This window comes from Garra rufa, chromosome 12 (assembly GCF_049309525.1).
Source record: "Garra rufa chromosome 12, GarRuf1.0, whole genome shotgun sequence".
Classification (NCBI taxonomy): domain Eukaryota; kingdom Metazoa; phylum Chordata; class Actinopteri; order Cypriniformes; family Cyprinidae; genus Garra; species Garra rufa.
Window position 1 is genome coordinate 28660503 of NC_133372.1, and position 26527 is coordinate 28687029.

The 26527-nt window shown below is 36.8% G+C and overlaps 1 protein-coding gene across 1 annotated transcript in view; it reads right to left on the reverse strand.

The window, feature by feature from the left end:
• Window positions 1-26527, reverse strand: part of mast2 (microtubule associated serine/threonine kinase 2) — a 177144-nt gene that overhangs the window by 25122 nt on the left and 125495 nt on the right. Inside the window, exons 5-6 of the mRNA XM_073852553.1 lie at window positions 14972-15063; window positions 2503-2578 (exon numbers count right to left, since the gene is read on the reverse strand). Coding sequence (XP_073708654.1) covers window positions 2503-2578; window positions 14972-15063 — 168 coding nt within the window. The remainder of the gene's footprint in view (window positions 1-2502; window positions 2579-14971; window positions 15064-26527) is intronic.

The following is a 26527-nucleotide window of genomic DNA, read 5'->3' on the forward strand; positions in this document are numbered from 1 at the left end:
TTAGGTTGAACACAGAATTCAAATGCCCTACCAGTCAAAAGTTTTTGAACAGTAGGATGTTTTTAAAGAAGTCTCTTTGGCTCACTAAGTCTGCATTTATTTAATCTGAAGTACAGAAAAACAGTAAAACTTTAAAATATTTTACCATTTAAAACAACTGTTTTCTATTTGAATATATTTTAAAATGTAATTTATTCCTGTGATCAAAGCTAAATTGTGACCCTGGACCACAAAACCAGTCTTAAGTCGCTGGGGTATATTTGTACCAAGAGCCAAAAATACATTGTATGGGTCAAAATTTTAGATTTTTCTTTTATGCCAAAAATCATTAAGAAATTAAGTAAAGTTCATGTTCCATAAAGATTTTTTGTAAAATTCCTACTGTAAACATATCAAAATGTAATTTTTGATTTGTAATATGCATTGTTAAGAACCTAATTTGGACAACTTTAAAGGTGATTTTCTCAGTCTTTTTGATTTTTTTGCATCCTCAGATTTCTGATTTCAAATAGATGTATCTCAGCCAAATATTGTCCGATCCTAACAAACCATATATCAATAGAAAGCTTATTTATTGAGCTTTCATATGATGTATAAATCTCAGTTTTGTCAAATTTAACCTTATGACTGGTTTTGTGGTCCAGGGTCACAATTTTCAGCATCATTACTCCAGTCTTCAGTGTCACATGTTCTTTCAGAAATCATTCTAATATGTTGATTTGCTGTTTAAGAAACATTTTTATTATGATTATTATGATCAATTGTTTAAAACAGTTGTGTGCAATTTTTTCAGGATTTATCTGACATAAGATTTTGTAACATTATACACTATACCATTCAAAAGCTTGAAGTAGAAAAAATTATAGAAATTAGTACTTTTATATAGCAATTTATAGAAATTAATATTTTTTAATTTGTTTGGCACGCTTTAAATTGATTAAAAGTGATGATAAAGACATTTATAATGTTACAAAAAATCTGTTTTAGATAAATGTTGTTCGTCTGAATTTTCTATTAATCAAAAAACCTTAAAAAAATCTATTCAGCTGTTTTCAATGTAACAGTAATAATAAATGTTTTTGAGCAGCAAATCAGAATATTAGAATGATTTCTGAAGGATTATGTGACTGGAGAAATTATGCTAAAAATTCAGGAATAAATTACATTTTAAAATATATTCAAATAGAAATCGGTTATTTGAAATGGCAAACATATTTCAAAATTTCCCTGTTTTTGTTCTGTACTTTGGATCAAATAAATGCAGGCTTGGTGAACAGAATAGATCTCTTTCTCATCACTTTTGATCAATTTAAAGCATTCTTACATCCAAGTAAAAGTGAAAATTTTGCTTTGATGACAGAAATAAATTACAGTTTAAATTATGTTCAAAAACAGTTATTGTAATTAGTAAAAATATTTTTAAAAATGTAGTTTTTGCTGTACTTTGAATTAAATAAATGCAGGCTTGGTGAGCAGAAGAGACTTCATTACAAATCTTACCGTCCACAAACTTTTGACTGGTTGTGTACACCCGAACTGTTTTCTTATTTCCAAAACCATTTAAATCAGACTGCCTTATTTTGTCCATTAGGTGGCACTGTTGGTCCACGAGCATTTTGGACTGGATGACACAATGGTCTTGCTCTATGGCTGACATTCAAACGAATCCTTTTAATTAAGCCTGGGGTCATCAGCTCTGTGTGTTCTCTCCCAGTTGTTAAAGCATTACCATCTTTTGCTGCTCAATTACCAATTCAGATTCACTCATTACCATTCCTGGTGTCATTATTCAGAGCCACAGTGAAGGATTATGGGATATTACAAATTAATTGAAAGTGGGGTGCTTAATAACCAGCAGATGAGAAGCAAACTATGACAACAATATTTGCAAGAAGTGCAAAGAGATATTACTTGCTTAGTACTGGCTCAAACTTTAATTTGCAAACATTTTAGACTAAAAAGTTATATTAGAACTTTTACAATTAAAGGTTGTATCAGCGATTTCTAGCCTAAAACATAAAGTGTCAATTTCAGCTGACCTTTCTTCACGATCCGCTCGCTGCCAGCCCCATAAATTGTCTGTGAAAAAAACGCGTCTCTCTGGTCAGCCTAGGGTCCGAGATATCAACTATTCCACAGATAAACAAACAGTGTTCCAACCAATCAGCGTCAGGGGTTTGGTGTTGTGGACTTTCCTACTGGTGCAGGGATGTGAGGGAGGCGGAGCGAAAGTCCACAACACCAAACCCCTGACGCTGATTGGTTGGAACACTGTTTGTTTATCTGTGGAAAGGTTGGTAGTGCCGATTTTTTTTTTGGCATATCTCGGACCCTAGGCTGACCAGAGAGACGCGGTTTTTTCACAGACAATTTATGGGGCAGGCAGCGAGCGGATCGTGATGAAAGGTCCGCTGAATTTGACACTTTATGTTTCAAGCTAGAAATCGCTGATATAACCTTTAAATTAGATTAAATTGACCTCTGACCCATAATGTCACTCACCTGCGAGCTGGGATGAAAGAAAAATGGGCCGCAGTGTTCGGAGAGAAATTACGTGGACTGTCCAATGGGCTGCTTCCTGAAACAGACCAAAAATATGACATGAAGTGAATTATTCACAACAATCGAGTTCAACTACCCACTATTAGTCCAAACTGAAGTCAAAATATATATTGAATTCATACTCAAGGCCATCAGGAGACACATTATGCTCGTCATAAGTAAACGCAATTGCCCTAAGGTCCTTACCTCTTCTATCCTGCTGATCTTTCCCATTTATTTTATTCATCAAAGCCCTTTAAAGATAACAAAACCCTTTAGAAGAGTGGGCTTCTTATGCAGGCCGCATTGAGACCACAGGTACAGGGATAAAACACACTTTGATCATGGGTCTTTTTTTATTCTCCTGCACAGCTCTGTGAGAATAGATTAGTGCTTAGTGAAGCACTTACAGTGTTTAAGTGCTTTAGACAACAGGAACCTCAATCAAAAATGCCTCAAGTGGAGTGATATTGCATAATGAATGTTATTTAATGATTTGCAGACCATGAGCAAAGAATCGTTTTTGATTAACTCGAGCTCAAATTCACATTCAGGGGATTTTGCTAAGAACACAGTCTTTATCTCTATTCCACTGGTATTTAAATGGAAAGATTACATATCCTGAGCTCCTTCACAGTGTGCCACATTTTTACATCTTAATGTAAGATTGAAAACAGATTAAAATGTACATGAGTGCTATGACTAATGTTACTAGGTAATAAAAGAACACAATTTGATCTAAAAACCACTCTATTGGAGCACAGAAACAGGTATCATCAATCAATCCAGTCAATCCGAGCGACGGGACGCTCCTATCTGGACTGTGTGGTACGGCTCGGGTCACAATCCCCTATGCATTAATCATGCATTAATGCATTCGTCAAAGCGGTCTATGCCGAATCTTAAATATTAATGAGGGCATAATTCTTTGTCAGGAAGTAAGTGTAGGAACAGCTGCGCACAGCTGGAATGGGACACGGCGCAGGGTGGATCTGTCACGGAGATGCATTCATTTTAAAGGAGAATCCCGTGTAGGAGACGCCACAATTGTGTGCTACACGGTGAAGCACCTGCTTATTTTTCATCAGGAAGACTGAAGGGTTTTGCTGAAGAGATGCAGACACCCTCTCGTAGCATACATAGCAGAGAGAGGAAAACCAATCAGCACCCTGCCTGTTGAATTACACATCCTATGTTTTTGGATGAGAGTGTGAAAAATCACACAGAATCTGACATTTTCAACTTTCATGTGGAAATAAAACTGCATACTGATTTTTTTAAAACCGTGAACACAGAGGAATTCATGCAATGTTTTGCTCGTGTTAACTTGCCATTCTTCGTAACTACATGCTTAATTTATCCATCCTTCACTAATAATATAAACATACACTGCGGTTCAAAAGTTTGGGTTTAGTAAGACTTAAAATGTTTTTTTAAAGAAGTATCTTATGCTCATCAAGGCTGCATTTACAATACAGAAAAAACAAGAATATTGTGAAATGTTATTACAATTTAAAGTCATGGTTTCTATTTTAATATACTTTAAAATGTATTTTACAATGTGTCCAATGCTGTATTTTCAGCATCATTACTCCAGTCTTAAGTGTCGCTTGTTTTTTGGTCCTTCATCATTCTGATCATTTAAGGATTCTTTGATGAATAGAACATTAAAAACAGCATTTATTATATAAGTCAATATAAGTCTTTTCTATCACTTTTTATCAATTTAACATGTCCTTGCTGAATAAAAGTGTTAATTTCTTTTCAAAAAAAGAAAGAATAAAACTTTACCGAACACAAACTTTTGAACAGTAGTGTATATGGTTAGAAAAGATTTCTATTTTTAATAGAAATAGTTTTTTTTCCCTATTTATTCATCAAAGAATTCTGATGAAGAATCAGTTTCCAAAAAATATTAAACCGCACAACTGATAATAAATCAGCATATTAGAATGATTTCTGAAGGATCCTGTGACACTGGAGACTGGAGTAATGATGCTGAAAATGTAGCTTTGATCACAGGAATAAAATAGATTTTAATGTAATATTTAAATAGAAAAAAAATATTTTACATTGTAATAATATTTCACAATATTGCATTTTTTCTGTATTTTTGATCAAATAATTTTATAATAATTTGAATAATAATAAAATAATATAAATAATAAACACATATACATAAATCATTTAAAATAGTAAATATCTAACATTAAATTAAATAAAACAAATAAATAATAAAAATACTACAACATTTCTTTAATTAAATTAAATGAATAATTACATACAAATTATAATTAAATACAAAAATAATAATAAAAATTAAAATAATCAAGAAAACATTAATAAACAAACATTGCTGTTCAAAAGTTTGAGATCAGTAAGGTTTTTAATGTTTTATTCTTTTTAAAGAAAGGCTGCATTTATCCAGGAAAAAATAATATTAATATTAATAATATTATTTCAACGTAAAATAACTGTTTTCAATGTGAATATGTTTTAAAATGTAATTTATCCCTGTGATGCAAAACTGAATTTTCAGCATTATTTCTCCAGTCTTCAGTGTCACATGATCCTTCAGAAATCATTCTAATATGCTGATTTATTACTTTTATTATCAATGTTGGAAACAGTTGTGCTGCTTATTATTTATTTGGAACCTGTGATACTTTTTTCAGGATTCTTTAATGAATAAAACAACAGCATTTATTTAAAATAGAAATCTTTTATAACAATATACCATAAACTACGATTTAAAAGTCTGTGGTCAGTAAATCTTTCTTCTTTATTTAAAAAAAAAAAAAGAAATTAATATTTATTCATAGAGGATGTGTTAAGTTGATAAAAAGTGATAGCAAAGACTTGTCATTGACATTGTCAAAAAAAATAATTCTATTTTGAATAAATGCTAGCCCTGAAATCCTGAAAAAAGTATCACAGGTTCCAAAAAATATTAAGAGCACAACTGTTTCCAACATTGATAATAAAAGTAATAAATCAGCATATTAGAATGATTTCTGAAGGATCATGTCACACCAAAGACTGGAGTAATGGCTAATGAAAATTCAGCTTTGCATCACAGGAATAAATTATATTTTAACCATATTAAAATAGAAAACCATCATTTTAAACTGTTATAATATTTTACAATATTACTGTTTTTTCAGTCTATTTTTTTTTTACACAGACTAATCTAAAAAAGCTTACAGAAAAAGCAGCATCACACCAGCATTGACTTCTCGTCATGTCTTAAAGGAACTGTATGTAAGAATTTTATTTTAGTTAATCATAAAATGGCCCTGACATGTCACTAGACATTAAGAAATCATGTTCATTTTAAATACTTATATCACTGACAACAGTGGTCCGGCCAGGATATTGTCATTTAAAAGTGAGAGTTGCAGCCCTCAACTGATGTTATTGTTGTCATTTTGTGTTTTGGTCTGAGGCTCCACCCTCCAGCTATCTACCAATCACGAAATCAGTAGAGTTTTGTCATCCGGGTTGCCAGCTCTGTTACAGCTGCAGCTATGAACATGTCGGATAAAACATGTATAACGTTACGAAACCTAAAAGCCTCGTTATGAATCCGAAATACGTTGTGACAAAGTCCGAAATAAAACAAGGATTTGTATAGGAGATGCCTTTGAAAGATGGAGACGGCTGAAAACGGAGAAGAATTTGAAGACAGACACCAAAGTTGCTAATTTTCTCCTGGACAGGTAAGATTCATCTATGTTTGGCTAACTTTGCTTCCGTACACAGTGGATTTTCCACGGTCGGCCATGCTAAATGCGTTCATAAAAAGCTTTTTATTCCATGGAATGTCTGGATACTGGATTCTGATTGGCTGGCAGGTATGCAGTAAAACGGTTTAATGCACAGGTAGTTCCAAGTCAGTTTAATCACCGTTCTATATTAATGCGCTGCTTTAATTGAAGCACGCAAACGCAGAGAGAGAGAGAGAGAGAGAGAGAGAGAGAGAGAGAGAGAGAGAGAGAGAGAGAGAGAGAGAGAGAGAGGTCGACGGAGATCGCATTGTGCTGCGCACATACATAAACTTCTTGTCAGCGCTTGCCCGCGATTCTTATTAAAACAGCCTAGATCCTAGATCGCTTTACTTTCTCTCGGTCGATCGACAATTTACTGAAACAAATGCTATAATTCATTCAAATAAATGTGATCTTACCAGACTATTTCATCTCTGAGTCTGATTTGAAGCAGGCAGAATGCGTGTCATAACTGACGAAAATAACCGTCTTTTTATCCATTCAGTCAAGTTTTGCGCTGCAAATATCAATCCTAGTTTTAATTTGTCTATAACCATGGAATAAGCGGGATAATCAACGGCTTGCCGTGCGTTAAAGGATTTAAAATGCACTTCGCGGAGGCAACCACCCTCCGCTTCGGGCGGTTATTAGCCTCCACGTCGTGCATTTAAAATCCTTTAACGCACGGCAAACCGTTGATTATCCCTTACATATCGCACCACTAGCAGGGTATGAAAACAATCTATGTTCCGACTGAAATGTGGTATTACACCGTGTCTACACCGGATGGGACAGTTGTCGCGCCGCAACAGCTAAAGGCCACGTTCACACCGAACGAGTTTTCGCAGTGAGAGGCGCCTTTTTTTGAATGGTTTTCTGTTGGCAGGGAGCGTTCTGCTCGCTGCTTATGCGCCCCGGGCGAACTCGCTTTTTCGCCGCCTGCTGCGCCTTGCGTTTTTGCAGAAGCGCTCTGAGCGCCTGAAGTTGAAAAAAAAAGCAACTCTGAGCGGAAAAACGCCCGACGTCATACGCGTTTTTTCCATTGTCCAATCGAATGAATGGAGAGGCGGGCCTTCTGTTGTGGTGACGAAAGTTTACCGTTGCTTAAAAAGTCCGGAGACTGCAAGAAATGGAGGAGAAACTTTTGGTGTCTGTCGTGGGTAACCCGGAGCTGTATTTTTTAGGGTTCCTGCTAATATGACAGTTTAATTAACAGCAAAAACCAAAGATTTTAGAGCGCTGGCGCTATAATTCTTTGATTTGACTGACAGGACAGCTGATTTGGTCGTTGCCTAGCAACATAAAACAACGGCAGCACACTGCTCTTTTTGAAAAGTCACCAAAAAAAGGCAGTGCTGTGTGCCTCGCGTTTTTAGAACTAAAAGTGTTCGGTGTGATCGGGGCCAAAGTCTGTCTACACTGGACGCGACAAAGCGACCGTTGCAAATCATTTAAACTTTGTGTGAGCACGTCATAAATAGAACGCGGCAGCAGATTACTGTCGGGGATCTGCCGTGTCGCGCCGCATCCAGTGTAGACAGCGTAATAGGTTCTATTGTATTTTGTTGCGTCGCGCCACGCCGCTCGCGTCCGGTGCAGACACGGTGTTACATCTTTACGAAATATTTGGCTAATCACCATTAGTAAATTTTTGCGATACATAATTACTTCGCAAAACATCTCTCGTGAAGCAACAGAAGAAGAAAAAATACTGTGTAGGACTCGTCACTTGCCATTGGAAGCTCCTTGTAGCAGCCTAGGTTCCTGCCGGATCCTGCAGCTTAGCTGGCAACCTCGAGTCAGGGGGGAGAGGGAGGGAATACACCGTTCTACAGTATTTTGAAAGTGATTGCAGTAGCAGTTTTGGCCACAATCCTACATACGGTTCCTTTAAGTGTAATGACATCTCACAAAGCACTGCAGTATTTAATTCTTGTGCTGCTAGTGTCATAACCTGGCAAACAGCTTCCTGAAACAGACTGTAATGAGTGCAGTGTGGCAGCGCAAACCCCCTGTTGACAGTGCTCAGTTGAGTTTGAAATAATTTAGCCTCCGCTGCTTCTGTTGGCAGTCGCATTAGAATGCTGCTAATGGCTTTGAAGTGCTTAAAATGAAGCCGCATTTGGGTTAATGTTCCATTTTAGATTTGTTCATTTAAATATTGCAAGCACACAACTTCAAGTGATGCCTCCCAAACTGCCAGATGCTGTACGGACAAAAACAAACAGTGTTCCAAACAAAACCCATGTGGGTTATATCAGGACTAAGCACTGCAAAGCATAACATCATTATAAAAGTCCTGAATTTGTGTCAAAATGAGCTATCGGTGTCTCTTCTCAAACTGTACTGTGTGTTCTGATGATCTAATCCAGTAATTCAAGTGAGTAGATGGGGTTGACAAGCAGATGTCAATGATTAGAACTGCAGCACGTTATTTATCATTTTAAGAGCCCTGCTGAACAACGTGAGCATGATCTGTGTACTTTATGTGCTCTTATGACCTGAGATCAGTTATAAACACATCTAGTCATCTCCTTAATCTCTCTCTCTACACGCAAACAGAGGAAAGAGAGTATGCCTGCTGGGTTTGACAGCTGATTTCTCCATTTCTCTTTCCAGCTCAGATTTTTCCACAACGTGGAAGTGACACAAGGGATACACCCACTGGAGCAGAAGCACTTTTATTAAGTGTTTTATCACTAGCTTCAGCTTTATTGAAGCATTACTGTTACAACTGCAGTGATACAAAGTGCTTTGCAAAGTATTAACCATTTCTCTTGTTTTTCTGAATGACCAGTCTCGTTTTTACATGCTGGAACTGTTTTATCATAATTAGTTCAGACATTTAGAAAGTACTTATTATTCATAAAAATTTTAATGATAAAATATTAAACATTAAAGTACATTTTAAATGTGCAATATTATAAACAAAATGGTGAAAGTATTCATTCTGTGCCTGCTGTAAATTGTAACAGTTTACAAAAAGGCAAAACAAATTCCTGATGATTTACTCACTCCCATGCCATCCAAGATGTTTGTGTCTTTCTTTCTTCAGTCGAAAATAAAATAAAAATGTATATACTTTTTTCCACAAATGCTCGTCTTACACTAGCTCGACTTTTTGGAGGAGAAAACAAGTTCGAGTTTTCGCCCTACTCTACCTTTTTGAGCTGGAGTAAATAGACCAAGAACTAACCACAAATGTCCTTTCCAACATGACATAATTAGTGAAGATGCAAACGCACATCACAAGCATTTGTGGTTAAAACGTACAGTGCCTTGCGAAAATATTTATACCTCTTAATTTTTGACACGTTTTGTTATGTTTCAGTCTTATGTTAATTTATATTCCATAATGACAGAGCAAAGATTAGATTAGAAATAATTAGATGATTAGAAATAAACTCCAAAAATGAATCCATTGCATAAGTATTCAAACCCTTTTCTGGGAGACTTGAAATTTAGCTCAGGAGCACTCATATCACTTGCAGATGTTACTACGCTTTGAGTGGAGTGATGTTTACCGTAATGTGGGCGTCTACTTTTGGCGCAGCGCCCTCACGTGGAAGATTAGAATATGAAAAGCGAATATCTTGTGGGCGTGATCTAATCAAAAAATAATGAAGAAGACAAGGGAGACTGGACATTGTGTTGGTTTCATATGGATTACTTTATCACAGAATATTTGTTTTCGATAAAACTTACTTAGTTTAAAAACATACATATCAAGCTTTCTCTAGACATATTGCTCATGTCTCTGTGTTGTGTATTGGCTGAGTTATAGTCTATTTTACTGACGCTTTTCTGAATGAAGATCACGGAGATCAACGCGGCACACAGCACACCGTTTTTGTTTTCTTTATTTTGCAAAATCACACAGTTTTTTTGTTTGAGTATATACAAATAAAAGTAGACCCTTTACAGATTCGATTGATGTACTGCTTTTATCTGTACAATCAGAAATGACCGAGTAATTGAAGTTCCTTTTGAGAAACTGCCACAAAACGCATATATGTGTTTGTCGGCCCCAGGGGGTTAACCTGTGGCAAATTTATTTGAATGAGTATGATTTGGAAAGGAACACACCTCTCAACAAAAGACAGAGTGTAGCTTAATGTGGGGGAAAAAAGGTTATTTAAAGCAGTTGAACATAAGGCTGCAACATAAAATGTGAGAAAAATAAGGGGTATGAATACTTTCGCAAGGCACTGTTTTTTTGTTTTTGTTTTGTTTTTTTTAAGAAACTGACCAATCATTTTGCTAGATAAGACCCTTATTCCTCGGCTAGGAATGTGTAGAGCCCTTTAAAACTTCAACTTGAACCTTCAACCAACTGATCCCCATTGAAGTCCACTATATGGAGAAAAATCCTGAAATGTTTTCTTCAAAATCCTTAATTTCTGTTCGACTGAAGAAAGAAAGACATGACCTTCTTGGATGACACAGGGGTGAGTAAAAATCTGAAATGTTTTATTCTGAAAGTGAACTAATCCTTTAATGTGAATTATCAAGAGTATATTTATAATCTAACACTAATAAACACGTTGTACTGTTCATTGTTAGTTAACAATAACACAATAACCAATGAATAAACTAATGTTAGCAATATGAAGCAATGACTTCATAATATGTGGTTTGGTGTTTGCGGTCACTGCCATGTTGAAATACTTCAAGCTGCAAGTTTATTAGTGGACTGAGGGTTATAATGCAGCATTTCCCGTATTTTACACCACACATTCTTCCTTCTGTTTTAATAAAAAGGCTAGCGCCTAAAGCATGAAACTACCATCATCACAAGTCACTGTAGATATAGTGTTTCGTGGCCAGTGTTAGATATTAGATTTTTCACCACGTAAATCGCAGTGAATTTCAAATAAAAAGCTATATGTTGGTTTCTTCTGACCACAAAAGATCTTTCCCACATCACAAATAGGTCAATATTATGGTTTCTGGCAAAAACCTGATGTGTTTTCACATCGTTTTTCTTGACTAATGGCTTCTTTTGGCCACCCACAGATTCCTTCCTTATGAAACATGTTGTAATTTACTCTTCTTAGGAAAGCTTTTTAGCCTATTTTCACAGCAGTTCTTCAGATTTACAATCTAAATAATGATCCTTTAACTGTGGGGTTATTATCCACATAGTGTATCGGCTACTTTAATGACTATTTAATGTTATTTTAATGCATATGTAGAGGACAGTTTTATAGCAAATATGTCTCTATTAGAGCAACTGTCATTTGTGCTTCTGTAAAATGTGCATTGACAATGCACTCACCACACATACACAACTGCTGTGCAAATCACTCATCTCAGCTGTGATGACTTCAAATTATCATCTCCCAACATAAACACTAGTCAAGTCTGTGTATATGAGTAACACATGGATTTGATTATGCCTCATGTTTTACAGGGAAAGGTTAATAAGAAGATTTTCAAACTTAGACTGACGTATTTCAGACAAGATGGAAAGTACAAATCTGCCAATCCCTAAGGAGGCATACAGAGAAAATGTATTGGAAAATGTCAACTGTCAATCCATTCATAATGCCCATGAATTAGATGAGAAATCCCTCCACCGCATTAGAATTACTCTATGGCAAACTGAGATTTGATGGTTGCTATGGAGATATAATGTAATATTTTGTGAACAGCTGCCACACAGCTTTGCATTTTTTTTGTGCGAGAAGGCAAACAGCGTGTGTGTGTCTTACTTGTGAAGTGTATACAGTTTCTGGTCCAGACTCTCGTAAAATGTCTACATGGAGTCTACATAGCCAGCTACCTACTAAGACAGCATCCTAACTGAAAAGACACCTTGAAAGTGACTGAAATAATCTAAACAGTAGGGATGTAACGGTATCAAAACTTCACGGTACGGTAATACCTCGGTATGAATGGCACGGTACGGTATTTATTGAATCATTTACAGGAAAAACAAAACTAATGAAGAGACACGAAAAAAGTGCCAATTAAACAGTTTACATGAACACTGAACATATCAATGGCATACACATTTGCCATCTATCTGTAAACTTTGAAACAGAAACTTTAGTAACTATTTTAGTAACAAAAAATTATTAAAGCATGTAAAAAAACAGTCAAATCAGTTTAGCTGAATGAGTTGACTGAATCTAGTTGTCTGCTTGAAATAAGATTTTTTTTCTTACCCCATTGACAGATTATTTAGCTTGTTTTAAACAAAAACTCACTTAATTTTGACTTGTTATACTAAAAACAAGACAATAATTTTTACTTGTCTAGAAAATCCTTCTTGATTTAATAATATTTAGATATTTTGGCTGGAAACAAGACAAAATTCTAAGTAAGAAAAGCATTTTTTTGCAGTGCAGTAGGCTCTCATGCCTTTCTTTCGCATTAAATCTTTATTAAAAACAATCCTTTAAAAAACTTTTCTACCTGGACAAGTGCATCTATTATGTTGCCTAGTTTATTTAAAACTGCACCTTTCCTTATTTTAAACCTAGCCAAAAAGCCACGTGTTGACTGTGAAATTTATATGCATTTATAGTACATTTCCGTGTCAATCCATGTTAATTTTTTACAGCGAACAATGCACTGTAACATTAATTCAGCGCAGACAGCGCAGCCAAAAATATACTCGGTCACGGTGCCGAAATGATCGCTGCGCTGCTGCAAAGGCACCGCTTCTAGGACGTACTGCCGGACAGCAACCGCGTGCAGTGTGAACGCTCTAATCCATTAACATGGGTGCTGAAAAGAATACGTAATGCATACGCACTTCAGACGGAGCAGGTTCGACCATTTCCATCTCTGTTCCTTGCTGCTACAGTCTATAGCGACAACAGACCGCAATGGATGATGGCCACGCCTGGGCTGATGGGAAATGTAGTTCCCGCTACCTCCCGTTCGCTCCATTCGCCTGAGCAAACTTTTCTCAGAAGACCTATTGTTTTATCGAGTCATGCGACCACGATAGTATCGAAAAAATGTGTTATTGCGGTATGACGGTATTTACAATACCGTTACATCCCTACTAAACAGCTATCAACACTTCAGAATATCAGCACAACAGTTGAAAGGACAACCCTTTTCAACCAGCTTTGTATTGTTACAATATCAGTAGTACAGTAGTACAATATCTATTACTGTATATGTAATAGATAAATAGTATAATGTTACCTGCCTTTCAGTTTGTTTTTAGACTTTTGACAACCAGATGACGCATTTTGCACTTGATTTGTTGAAAATCAAGTTGTCTATTAAAGGGAACCCTAGTTATTAAGACTTGTATGGCTTATTGTAATGTATATTATGTCTCTTAATATAATATGTAGTAGAAAACTCTTGAAAGATTTAGGTTATTTTTTAAAAAAAAATCCACATTATATTTAACTGCAACTGAAAGAGCTTACAGGTGGAGATTAAAGGAATAGTTCACTTTCAGAACAAAAATTTACAGATAATGTACTCACCCCCTTGTCATCCAAGACATGTCTTTCTTTCTGCAGACGTAAAGAAATGGTGTTTTTGAGGCAAAAATTTCAGGATTTCTCTCCATATAATGGACTCGTATGGTGCACCCGAGTTTGAACTCATATACTTTTTAGTCTCAAATGCTCGACTTGCTGAACTAGACAAGACAAAAAATTGTAACTTTTTTTACTTTTGAAGCTGCATTTTGGAAGTTCAAACTCGGGGGCATCATATAAGTCCATTACATGGAGAGAAATCCAGAAATGTTTTGCTTAAAAAACATAATTTCCTTACGACTGAAGAAAGAAAGAAAGAAAAATTTTTGTTCTGAAAGTGAACTACTCCTTTAAGGTAAGCGTAGGCTTAACCGCTTAGTGTTCCAATTTTTCACCCGCAGAACTTTTTGCATTGAGTTAAGGTTGACAGGAATGCTAAGGGGTTAAACCAAATGCTGTAACATAGATTTTTCCCCAAATGGAGTCTAAATGCCACGACATCGAGTGAAATTCGCGCTGAGAAATGCCTTCAGTGGCTACGGCACCATGACAAGCGTTGGCATGTTTCCATTCTGTTAGGATGTCATCTAGCGTTTCTTGTCTCTGCCATTTGTAAGCTCTTTCAGTAACTTTGGTCTACTAAAAGCCTCAGAGGCATCAGGGCTGAAGTGGAGAGAATAAAGCCGTTGGTCTTTAGTAAGTTTTATTCGTCCACAGGCAGTTGTCCATTCTTTTCTCCTCTTCTTATCGCTAGGAAAGCAGTGAAGACTTACATTGCCTGTCTTTTTGCCCTACGACTAAAAATAACAACCAAAAGCCACACTATGTGGCATTGTATCAGTATTTTATTTTCTGAGTTGTGTATTCAGAGTTAGCAACAGGTAGCGCCAATAGCTCAATCATTTCAGGTCATCGAAATAATAGCGCCCCCATAGTCCAAAATGATGTGGATTTTTTAAATAACAAACCTTTCATGGGTATTCTTACTGCATATTTCAGTAAGAGACAACATTCACGTTATATTAAGCCATACAGTCATTATTTATTCAACTCTGTCCTTCATCTTGGGTGATTTCCACTAAGTTCATTGCAAAGAAATATGTATCAAAGATAGCATAGTGTTTCTGCCTATTGTTTGGAACAGACTACATTTTTTATTTTTGACAGCTCAAACTGGTTTAAAGTGGGAGGGAGAGGTATATCTTTTACCTGGGTGTCCGTGGAGTGGTGAATGGGGGCGAGGAAGAGTGGGAGAGGTGCTGGATGTCACTATCAAACTCTTTCTGTTGCTGGTCCGACAGCTGTAAAAAAGGACAAAAAACAAAATACAGAATGATCATTTCTCATGCATTTATGCATAATATTGACTAAATAGATGGTGCCGAAGCTGTTAAGACAATGATTTTTAGACTCAACCAAATGTAAAGACATTGTAATAAACTGATTCTAAGAGTACGCCCAGACAGCAAAGTATGCAAAAACTTCACCTCTAAATGGCTTTAGAGTCATATGGTCACTGTCTAATTCAGGTCACACAAACCTGTCTCATTTTACGAGGCTGAAAGTGCACAGTAATATCTGCTCTCTTTTCTTCTGGCATAAATGCTAAAAGCCTCCAGCTCAAGCTGACAGAGGAAAAAAGGCCACCTACTGCTCAGAACTCAGCTCAAATGAACCTTGAGACCTCCAGCTAGGACAATACAGCCTCACGCTCCATTGCAGAGAGAAAAGATGACCGGCTGAGCTTTCAGAACTGCAAGACGGCGAGAGCAGTGTAGTGAAAAGTAAGGGATGAATGCTCCTTAATTCATAGGGAGCAAAATACTGACACAGACGCATACACAGCTGAGTGATCAAAAAGACAAGCTGTGGCCTTTACAAGACATCACACCACTGCTGAATCTACAATCTAAGCCATGACAAAAAAAAAAAAGTTTGCATCTGAACTGACAGCCTGTGCTCGCTACAAATGATGCAGTAAGTGTAGACATTTTGCATTATAAGAATGTTTACTTAAACATTAATAATTGGGGGGCGCTAGCGCGCGGCGAATGGAGTAGACGTTCTTTTTAAGTCTCCTCAAGCTGACTCCTGTTTTTGTTTAATATATCCGTCATTATATCAGTTCGCCCAAAGTTTTATGTTACAGCCTCTATCTCAATTGTTGCTGATTGCACCAGTGTGTCCAAAGCTAAATTTCTTGCTACAGTTAACGAAGTAATGACTTCCAAGAAGCTTTCGAAGGCCGCGCAGCAGAGTAAGGATGGCGACGCCATGAGTGATTCCCTCTCCTCAGCCACCGCCAACACTATACTTGCAGCCATTGAGACGCAAGGCAAAGATTTAAAACGGCTCATTGAGGACACGAAGTTGTCTATCAACACTCGCCTTGACGCGTTGGATGCAGTGCTGGCCAATCTACAGTCCGAACAGTCAGGTGTTAAGAAAAAAGTTGAAGATTTGGAATTAGCCATGACCGGTTGCGATTCACGTCTGAACGAAGTGGAGAGAATCTGTGACGAACTGCGTTCGGATAACAGATTTCTACGTGCTAAAGTAAATGATCTGGAGGGCCGCTCACGTCGGCTAAACTTGAAATTTGTGGGAGTAAAAGAAGGAGCGGAGCAAGGTCATCCTACGGAGTTTGTTACTGAGCTTATCTCTACGCTGTTCGGCCAAGACAAGTTTTCGAAACCTGTCAAAGTGGATCGCGCCCATAGATCGCTGCAACCTAAGCCTACAGAAGACGAGAGGCCGCGTCCGATTATTGCGAAGCTGCATCATGACCGTGACAAGGACCTGATCCTCCGGCTGAGCCGTGACAACGCGCCGCTGCATTACATGGGGAAACAGGTGCATATTTTCCCGGACTATACAGCGGAGGTGGCCTCCAAACGTCGTGCATTCGGATCGGTGGTGAAAGCTTTGAAGGAAGCTGGGGTTTCCTGCTCTCTTCGTTTTCCTGCAAAGTTGCGAGTTAAGTACAAAGACTCCATATCGATTTTCGATTCACCAGAAGAAGCACGGAAATATGCGGACTCTCTATCTAACAAATGACTTCTCTTTACTGATTTTGATTTATGGTGCTGATGCAATGGCTTGATTAGGGCGGATTGTTAAGTTTTAATTTTAAATTCTTCCTGAGTCTTTCTGTTTTGACGGCACTTTTGTCTATATTTGGTATTTTGTCAGCGGCAGGGGAGAACGAGTGATATTTTTTTTTTCTCTACAGCTTACTGAGTAAGTCCCTTGTTTTGTTGTTTTCTCTCCCTTTGCTCCGCTACCTTCCTGGTAATGGGTGTGTTTTACTGTTTCAGTTGGGGAAACGGTTTTGGGAGGGGGGTAAGTTGTAATGGGGTGTTTTGGGCTATTTATAGTACAGTGTTTACTGCCTTCTTTGTTCCTTTATCGGTGATATTCAAGTTCGATGACGAAGGTTGATGCAAATAGTTCTTTTGGGGGGACCAACGTCACATTTGTATCTTGGAATGTTAGAGGTATGGGACACCAGATTAAAAGAGGCAAAGTATTTGCACATCTTAAGTCCCTCTCTGCTGACATTATTTTTTTGCAAGAGACTCACATCAGACCAACAGATCAGAGACGCCTTAGATCTAACTGGATCTCGCAAGTTTATCAGTCTTCATTTTCCTCAAAGGCCAGGGGTGTTGCTATCCTATTTAGAAAATCTGTCCCATTTCGTTTGTCTGCTGTCATCTCTGATCCTTCGGGAAGGTATATTTTAGTATCTGGTCATATAAATTCATTCCCAATTTCATGTGTAAATATTTACGGTCCAAATTTTGACGATCCTAATTTCTTTAAAAAGATTTTTGATTTGCTTCCTGACCCCAGTACTACAAATGTAATAATTGGTGGTGATTTTAACTGCTATCTTGATGCTTATTTGGATCGCTCCTCCACGCAGGTTCCTCACATTTTACGTTCAGTTGGTACTTTAAATAATTTATGTAAGTCTTTTAATATAGTCGATATTTGGAGACTACAACACCCATCCGACAGAGACTACTCCTTCTTTTCTCCTGTGCACAAATCATATTCTAGAATAGATTATTTTCTTATTGATTCTAAACTTATTTCGAACGTAATACAGACCAAATATAACAATATTATAATTTCTGACCATAGTCCGCTTTCGATGGTGTTTAACCTTTCTATGTCTCAGTCAAAGTACAATTGGCGTTTAAATCCTTGTTTACTATTGCAGGAGAATTTTCACGCATACATCTCTTCTCACATCAAGCAGTTTCTTGATTTTAATGATAAAGGTGATGTGTCTGATTCCACTCTTTGGGAGACCTTTAAGGTAGTGTTGCGAGGTAATATAATTGCTTATGAATCGAGCAGGAAAAAGGCAAAACGTAAACGGCTTGCTGAAATTGAAACCTTGCTTCCAACTATGGAACATGCCTATAGACTAACTAAATCTCAGTCAGATCTTAATGCAATGCTAAAACTGAAGTACGAGTATAATAATATCTTGAGTGAACAAGTCAGTAATATGATGCTTAAGATAAAACGTAAGCAATTTGAGCTGGGTGACAAACCTGAAAGATTACTCTCTCGGCAGTTAAGAGGAATACAGGCCAATAGAGCTATTTTTCAAATTAAATCAGACTCTGGTGTAATATTAACCAATCCAAAAGAAATTAATTCTCGTTTTTTGGAATTTTATAAACATCTTTTTACTTCTAAGTGTAATGTGCCCATTTCAGATATTTCTGATTTTCTTGATACAATAGACACTCCGAAGCTTAGTGAGAAGGCTAAAAGTGATCTAGATAAAGAGTTCACATTAGATGAAATCTTGAAGGCTATTAAGTCTTTTCCGAATGGTAAGGCTTCAGGGCCCGATGGGTTTTGTATTGAACTCTATAAAGCTCATTCAGATATTATTGCTCCACTATTGCTGAGAATGATAAATCATTCTTTTGAAAATAAACAACTTCCTCGTTCTCTTTATGAAGCAAATATTTGCTTGTTATTAAAAAAAGATAGGGATGACACTGATCCTTCTAGCTATAGACCATTAAGCTTGCTAAATTGTGACCAGAAGATTGTTGCAAAGGTGTTGGCCTTTCGTTTGAGTAAACACATGGCTTCATTAATCCACCATGATCAGACTGGTTTTATTTTAGGTAGATTTTCTTTTTCAAATGTTCGTCGCTTGTTAAATGTTATGTATAATGTAGATCCTCAGTGGACTAAGGCAGCTGTTATCTCTTTAGATGCCGAGAAGGCCTTCGATCAGATCGAGTGGCAATATCTATACTCAGTATTAGATAAGTTTGGGTTTGGTAAAAATTTTCGTACATACATTGAGATGCTTTACGCAAACCCAAAATCTGCGGTAGTCACTAATTTAGACAAATCTGACTATGTTCCACTTTACCGTGGGACTAGGCAGGGATGTTGCCTCAGTCCCTTACTGTTTAATTTGGCTTTGGAGCCTTTGGCTATAAGTATTCGACATCATTCTTCTATTAGTGGCATTAAAATTGGGCCAATAGAGACTAGGCTCTCTCTATACGCAGACGATTTACTTATATTCTTAAAGGATGCTGTTGACTCTTTACCTCCAATAATGGATTTGATAAAGCATTTTGGTTCTTTTTCTGGGTATTCTATCAACTGGAATAAAAGTTTATTTGTTCCCCTTGGAAATAATTTTTCAACCAATTTTTTTGAGTCCCTCCCTTTTAAAATTGTTCGTGATCATTTCACGTATTTAGGATTGGTTATTCCCCTAGATCCCAAAGATATATTTAAACTTAATTTTATTGCTGCAATAAAGAGCCTTAAATCCAACATTGAAAAATGGAGGCTTTTACCTTTATCATTGATAGGCCGTGTTAATGCTATAAAGATGATGGTCCTTCCAAGGTTTTTATATTTGTTTCAGAACCTACCCATTTATCTTACTAAATCGTTTTTTAAAAATCTAGACTCTATTATTTTCCCGTTCATTTGGAGTTTTAAGACTCATCGTATCTCGAAGGCACACTTGGAAAAATCTAAAGAGATTGGGGGACTGGCGATGCCAGTCTTTCAACATTATTATTGGGCTGCAAATGTAAGAGCCTTGATGTATTGGAGTAAAGATTCGCTATGTTGTAATGAGACTGATGATTTTCCTACCTGGATTCACATGGAATCTCATTCTGTAATCAAGAGCTCTCTTCCTGCTTTATTACTTTCTAATTTAAATACTCCTTTAAAGATTATTACTAATAATTTTGTAGTACATAGCTCTTTGAGAATATTGAAACAAATTAAGAAATTTCTTGGTATCACACGGCCTTCCGTACATTCTCCCATTTGTAAGAATCATAATTTTACACCTGGTCTGAGCGATAGAATTTTTCAATTGTGGAATAACAAGGGTCTCTCCACATTTAATGATCTATACACAGATGGTCGCTTTGCCTCTTTTGATCACCTTCTTGGTAGATATAGTCTTTCTCATTCTCATTTCTATCGATACTTGCAGATTCGGCATTATGCTCAGCAAGCATTTTGTGATTATAGGACCCATCAGGAAGAACACCGCTTCTTTAACCTAGTGCGACAAGCACCTGAATCTAGGCATATGGTTTCGCAATTTGTTTCTCTCTTCTCTTCACAATTAAACATTTCTTCTGATTATCTTAAGGTAGCTTGGGAAAAGGATGCTGAAATCAACATATCTGACAACCTCTGGTCTGAAATCTTACAGCGAATACACAGCTGTTCTGTTAATGCAAGACTTCAGTTAATTCAGTTCAAAATTGTACATAGACTGCACTATTCTAAAGTCAAACTCCACAAGATCTACCCAGAAGTGTCTCCAGTTTGTGATCGATGTCAGGGCGCAGAGGGAACTTTATCTCATTCTTTTTGGCTCTGTCCAAAACTCCATAGGTATTGGCAGGATATATTTTCGTGGTACTCTGCGGCATATAAACTGGCTGTTTTGCCTGAAGTAGAATTGGCCATCTTTGGCTACTCTGGCACAGTTTCATCTTTTCCTTATTATGTGCAATTGGCATTAATGCTGGGTATGGTGGTGGCTAAGAGAATTATATTGAGGGAGTGGAAATCCACTCTTCCCTTATGTTTTCAGAGATGGCTTGCTGAAATGGCTGCTGTCATTCATCTTGAGAAAATGAGGTTTAATGAAGCAAAGTCTCTTAATAAGTTTTCTAAGATCTGGGGTCCCTTCCTCCAACAACTTAATAACAGTAGTATGTAATGGACTTTGACGCATTTATAACACTGTAATTTCTACGCTGATTTTTATCTCCCCTTTTTTGTGTGTTTGATCTTTCTCCTTCGTAATTATGTTAGGCACTTATGTCATTTGCAATGTACTCTGGCCCTTTTTTGTGTGGGTGTGTATGTTTTGTTTGTTTTTGTTTTGTTTCTCGTTGGTATGTTGTTGTTGTAATAAAACCAATAAAAATCAATATTGAAAAAAAAAAACATTAATAATTAAACTTTTCAGAAAGATTGATTAGAATGATTGTCACTTGTTTGATATTCCGTTATACGAGGCAAAGACGATACATTTTCAAGTGCAGACAAGTGAGTGTTCAAAAACTTTCTGGATTGGGTACACACTGAGTGTATATCAAAATTGAAAACTGCATCTCACACTGTGGAAAAATGGCCATGGCTGTTAAGCATTTCACACATTTTACAGTATGTTACTGATGTTTTGTGCCTTTTTTGACCATGACGATCACATTAAAAGTGTTTGGTAATTTTCTGGATAATTGCATGGATGCATCGTGGTCCAAACAGTGTCGCAGAAAGAGTAACTATCACAGCAGAGACCTGCGCCACTTTCACAGTGGCAGCCATCACTCAGTGTGTAATGGAGATTCAGAAGTGAGTGGAGTCACAGCGGGAGACACGGAGAAAAAGAAAGCAAAGGGTGGGAGGAAAAAGAAAAGCGAGAAAGCAGGAGAAAATCGATGACTCACGAGCTAACGCTGGCACATTAATACTTTAAGAAAAGCCTTTCTTCTAAAGTGGCTGATAAGAAAAGATTTCTTTTGGTGCTGGCCTAAAGATAAGATTTTTTTTTTTTTAGAGAAAGATGTTAGGTGAACGAGACATAAGAAAAGCACTGACGTTGTCTGGCATGTGAATGCTAACTGCAAAGTGCTTCAAAATGGTTACGATCAAGAACTCTCACATCCTCTACTCACAGGAGAAACTATACTGCATCCATTTATTCTGCAAAAAACATCTAACAGCAGTCTGCACTTGTTCAGTCTGTTTGTGTGTATGGAACACAAACAGAATATTCTATGGAAGAGAATTTATGCCACACATTAGTATCCCTATAAAGGAGACCAAAATCAAAATACCCCACAGATCATTTATTATACAATTTTTGAAAATTTTCAAAATGGAAGCAGAAACACGCTGTTTTCGTGCTCCCCGCTCCTTTTTCCAGACTAGGACTGTGCTTTTACGGCTGGTACCTTGGATACTCTGCTAAAAAAACATCTGTTTGATTTAGATTATCATGTCTATTGCACTGAAATCATACGTTTCTAAACCATATTAGTTAACATTTTTTGATATGATTTTATATGAAAGTCCACAACCTGTCAGTGCCATCTTGAAATCTTAACACAGCTAAACACAACCTGACATTGGACAGGAAACTAGATCCAGAAATGTTCTCATTGTTTATAGGTGAGTGTGTGGGTGGATATTGACATGAATTAGCAATAACGAACTAAATGAAAGTGTATTTCAGAATAAATTGAGCTTGGATATGAAACTCCAGGAGGTGTGCTGCTGAAAAGAGCTGCACACTCTCATTAAAACATCATTCCATCATCGGAAAATAAAAAGAGGGGAAAAACACGGCAGCAAAAAGCCCCAGTACAATTTACATGCTAATAACATGAGCAGCTGTGCAGGGTTCACGCATGCGAAAAGAAAGTTATCCTTAATTACAGTAATTGCAGAGAGAATTGCTTCCCCCGACTTCTAAACACCACGAAATGTCAATTTTATTCACAAGCAAACCTGCTTGTTTTCATTTTCGTCTGTGTTCATTTGAGTCTGTTTGAGCTGATTAAGCTTCATTTAATCTAAATCAAGTGTGACTGGATATGTTGTGGGCTGTTTTGAATGACACATTAGGTTTTGTAGGATTTGTTTATGTTTGAACACAATTAACAACTACGAACATGAAGTGTATTTATGAATCTGGTAGCCAACAGTTTGTGTGTCGGTGTTAAATAGAGACTACAGTTGAAGTCAAAAGTTTCCACCTCACAGAATCTGCAAAATGTTAATTATTTTACCAAAATAAAAGAGATCGAACAAAATGCAGGCATTTTTTTATTTAGTACTGGCCTAAATATGATATTTCACATAAAAGATGTTTACATATAGTCCACAAGAGGAAATAATAGTTGAATTTATAAAAATGACGCCGTTCAAAAGTTTTCACACACTTGGTTCTTAATACTGTGTTGTTACCTGAATGAACCACAGCTGTTTTTGTTTAGTGATAGTTGTTCACAAGTCCCTTGTTTATTATAAACAGTTATACTGCCCACATTTCTTCAGAAAAATGTTTTAGGTCCAACAAATTCTTTGGTTTTTCAGCATTTTTGTGTATTTGAATGATATTGAGATCCATCTTTTTACACTGAGGACAACTGAGGGACTCATGTGCAACTATTGAATATGTAACTATCATATGTAACTATTACATATGAAATATGTAAGTATCTTCTTTAGCTTCTGAAGAGCAGCACTAAATGAAAAAAATATAATATTAAGGGAAAACTAGAGAAACGTACACATTTTCATTCTGTTCAAAAGTTTACACCCCTGGCTCTTAAAAGATTACACAACAGCACAAATACTCTAGTATAAAGCCTACATTTGAGAATAAACACATACTGCACAGCCTTGAGTACAAATCCTGTGGATCAAAGATGCAACAGTGAGGTGCTTGTGAGAAAAAGACACAGCTTTTCCACTCTATCCCTCAAAACTTGATTTTAGATAAGTCAGATAAGATGCTATAATGGAGGATCTTCATTCGTGAGAAATGAAGCAGAGTCTCAGTAGATAACAGAAGGAAATTGCACTTCTCCACACTGCTGGGCAGAATAATGTGAGCTGAACTGCCTCTGTGTACTGAGCTACAGAATAACACCTTGTCCAGGGGAAACCTGACAGGTTTTCCGGCGACAACAAGTAATTTTTCTATTCTTGCTGAAAGCGGAGACAGCGCATGGCGCCACACGATCACAGCCAATCAATGTATTTGAGGCTAAAGTTATGTGAAGCGTGATTTTGGACTTTCCACAGAATAGAAAGTATTGCTTGTCGTTTTGTCGCATTGCGACCTGGTTAGAAAACAGAGTTTCTTCACATCTGCACATCAAAGCTTTGAGGATTGTGACTGAAATTCACTATGATATGACAGGTGTTTAAAACCATATGTGCTGTCTAGCTAAATCCAAACACATTTATGTATGCACACAGATTGATATTCCTCAACAGATGGTAAGTAATACACTTAGAGATGCACAAACAAACATGCATAAACAGAAAAGGTATAGAGAATAGCAGTTATGAAAATATCAATTCTGCTGTTTAGCATATCAAATGATAATCCACCTCATGGACTGAGGAAACAAAGTGGTTTTTGGTCTAGGACTCATGCTGCCAAATGCCATGAGCTGAATGGTGTAATTGCCATGAGCAGATGCAAGGAGCCAATTAATACTGAACACTGCAATTATGAGCAAACACCTGCTAGCCTTGCGCTCCACCCCACTCAATGCTGTGGACAGGTTGAGAGGGGGGAAATGAGAAAATAAACAAATGCATTGCCTCTTTTATAACAAGCTTGACCAGATTTGAGTTTTGGCAAGCATTAAAACAATGGGAATAGTGGTTTCAATAGATGCAAACCAGCCTGACAGGATCAATGCTGGCCAGAAAGCCAATTACAGCACTGATGGTTTCCGCCTCGAGCTTCCTTCCTGTAATCAAGGTAATATCACTATTGCACACAGTCATTTTTGTTTCAAATTAGACTAATTTTCTTCTGGAAGAACAGGAATGTGCTGGCCCAAAGTTGCCATACTTATAGTTATTATGCTGCCAGTGGCATTCCTATGTGGGTAATTAAAATGCAAACAGCCATCAACCACTGTCTGAAATACAATGAATCAATGACTGAGACCTGCTCAGATGTGGCTTTCCACAGGCTAAGTGGCTATATCGAGTGTAGAAAAAGATGAAAAAGAGAAGTGAGAATCAATTGCACTTTCTATATCATCAAGGAAGAGGACAATTTAACAGTCTGAACGCTACGAAATTGGTTCTGCTGAATGTTTCATGAGACTCAAAAGACTTTTTGCACTGAAGTGTCATGGGGAGTGACTATAATGAGAATACTGAAGGGAGGCTGAACGATAGGAGACAACGATGAGGTTACAGATGAAGAGATAGAATGATAGAAAGAAACGATTAAAGTGTAGATAAATGGTCTTTAGTTGTTATTATATCCAGCATCACATGGGCTTAAAAGTCTACTGTTAAGAGGTAGTACAGCCATTCTGCTCAGCTTTACATTTCTTTACATTTACACTTCGTAACATGTTACACAGATCACATCAAGACATGACACCGCTGGGAAATTCTATAGTGGAGTCGTGTGAGTTGATGCTAGTTGACAAGTGAGGTATTACCACTGAAGCTAGCTAGGCAACACCCCAGAGACAGAGGAAGAGGAGACTGGTTATAACAGCTTTACACAGACACACACACACACCTGTCAAGCGCTCTGTGCTTGTATTCTGAAGAACGCTTACGTGAGAGGTCAAATGCATTTCGCCAAATTGCTTGTCTTAGCGGAAATATTTATGTAAACAGTCCGTTTTTTTCTTGGGTGGTTGAAAATAGACAGGACAAAAAAAGGTGACGTTGAAATATTTTGAATAGCAAAGACGTTCATTGAAAACAATGTTGTTATTGATAACTAAAATTAGAACTACTGAAAATCATTTTCATAATTGTCGCCTAAAGGGCAAAAGTCTATGGGTAGCCCATTTCCACCACAAAAAAAAGGTTATCTGACTTTTTCATCTCACAATTCTGACTTTTCCCTCACAGAATTGTATGATACAAACTCGCAATTGTGAGTTACAAAGTACTATAAATTAAAAACTAGATCAGTAGCTGTATCTCGCAATTCAGACTTTTTTGCAATTGCGAGTTTATATCACGCAATTCTGAGTTTTTTGTGAGTTATAAAGTCTATTTTTGAGGGGAAAAAAGACTGATGTTTTCAGAATTGCGAATCTCACAATTCTTACTTAACTCACGATTGTTAATCTCACAGTTCTGACTTTATTTCTCAGAATTGACTTTTATTCTCCGAACTGACTTTGTCCCACAATTCTGACTCTATAGCTTGCATGAGAAAAAAAGTCAGAATTGTGAGTTTATAACTCACAACTGTGATTTTATTTCTTAGAATTGCAAGTTATAATCTCACATGCAATTCTGAGAAAAAGTCAAAATTGTGAGATGTAAACTAGCAATTGCGAGAAAAGTCGTAATTGTGAGATAAAAAGTTGCAATTACCTTTTTAACGTTTTTTATTCAGTGGCGAGAATAGGCTAAAGTTAAAAAGCATATTAGAAATATAAATAAAACAAACAAAAAAAAAAGCTACATTTAAAATCAATCCATTTATTCTCCAAACTGCTC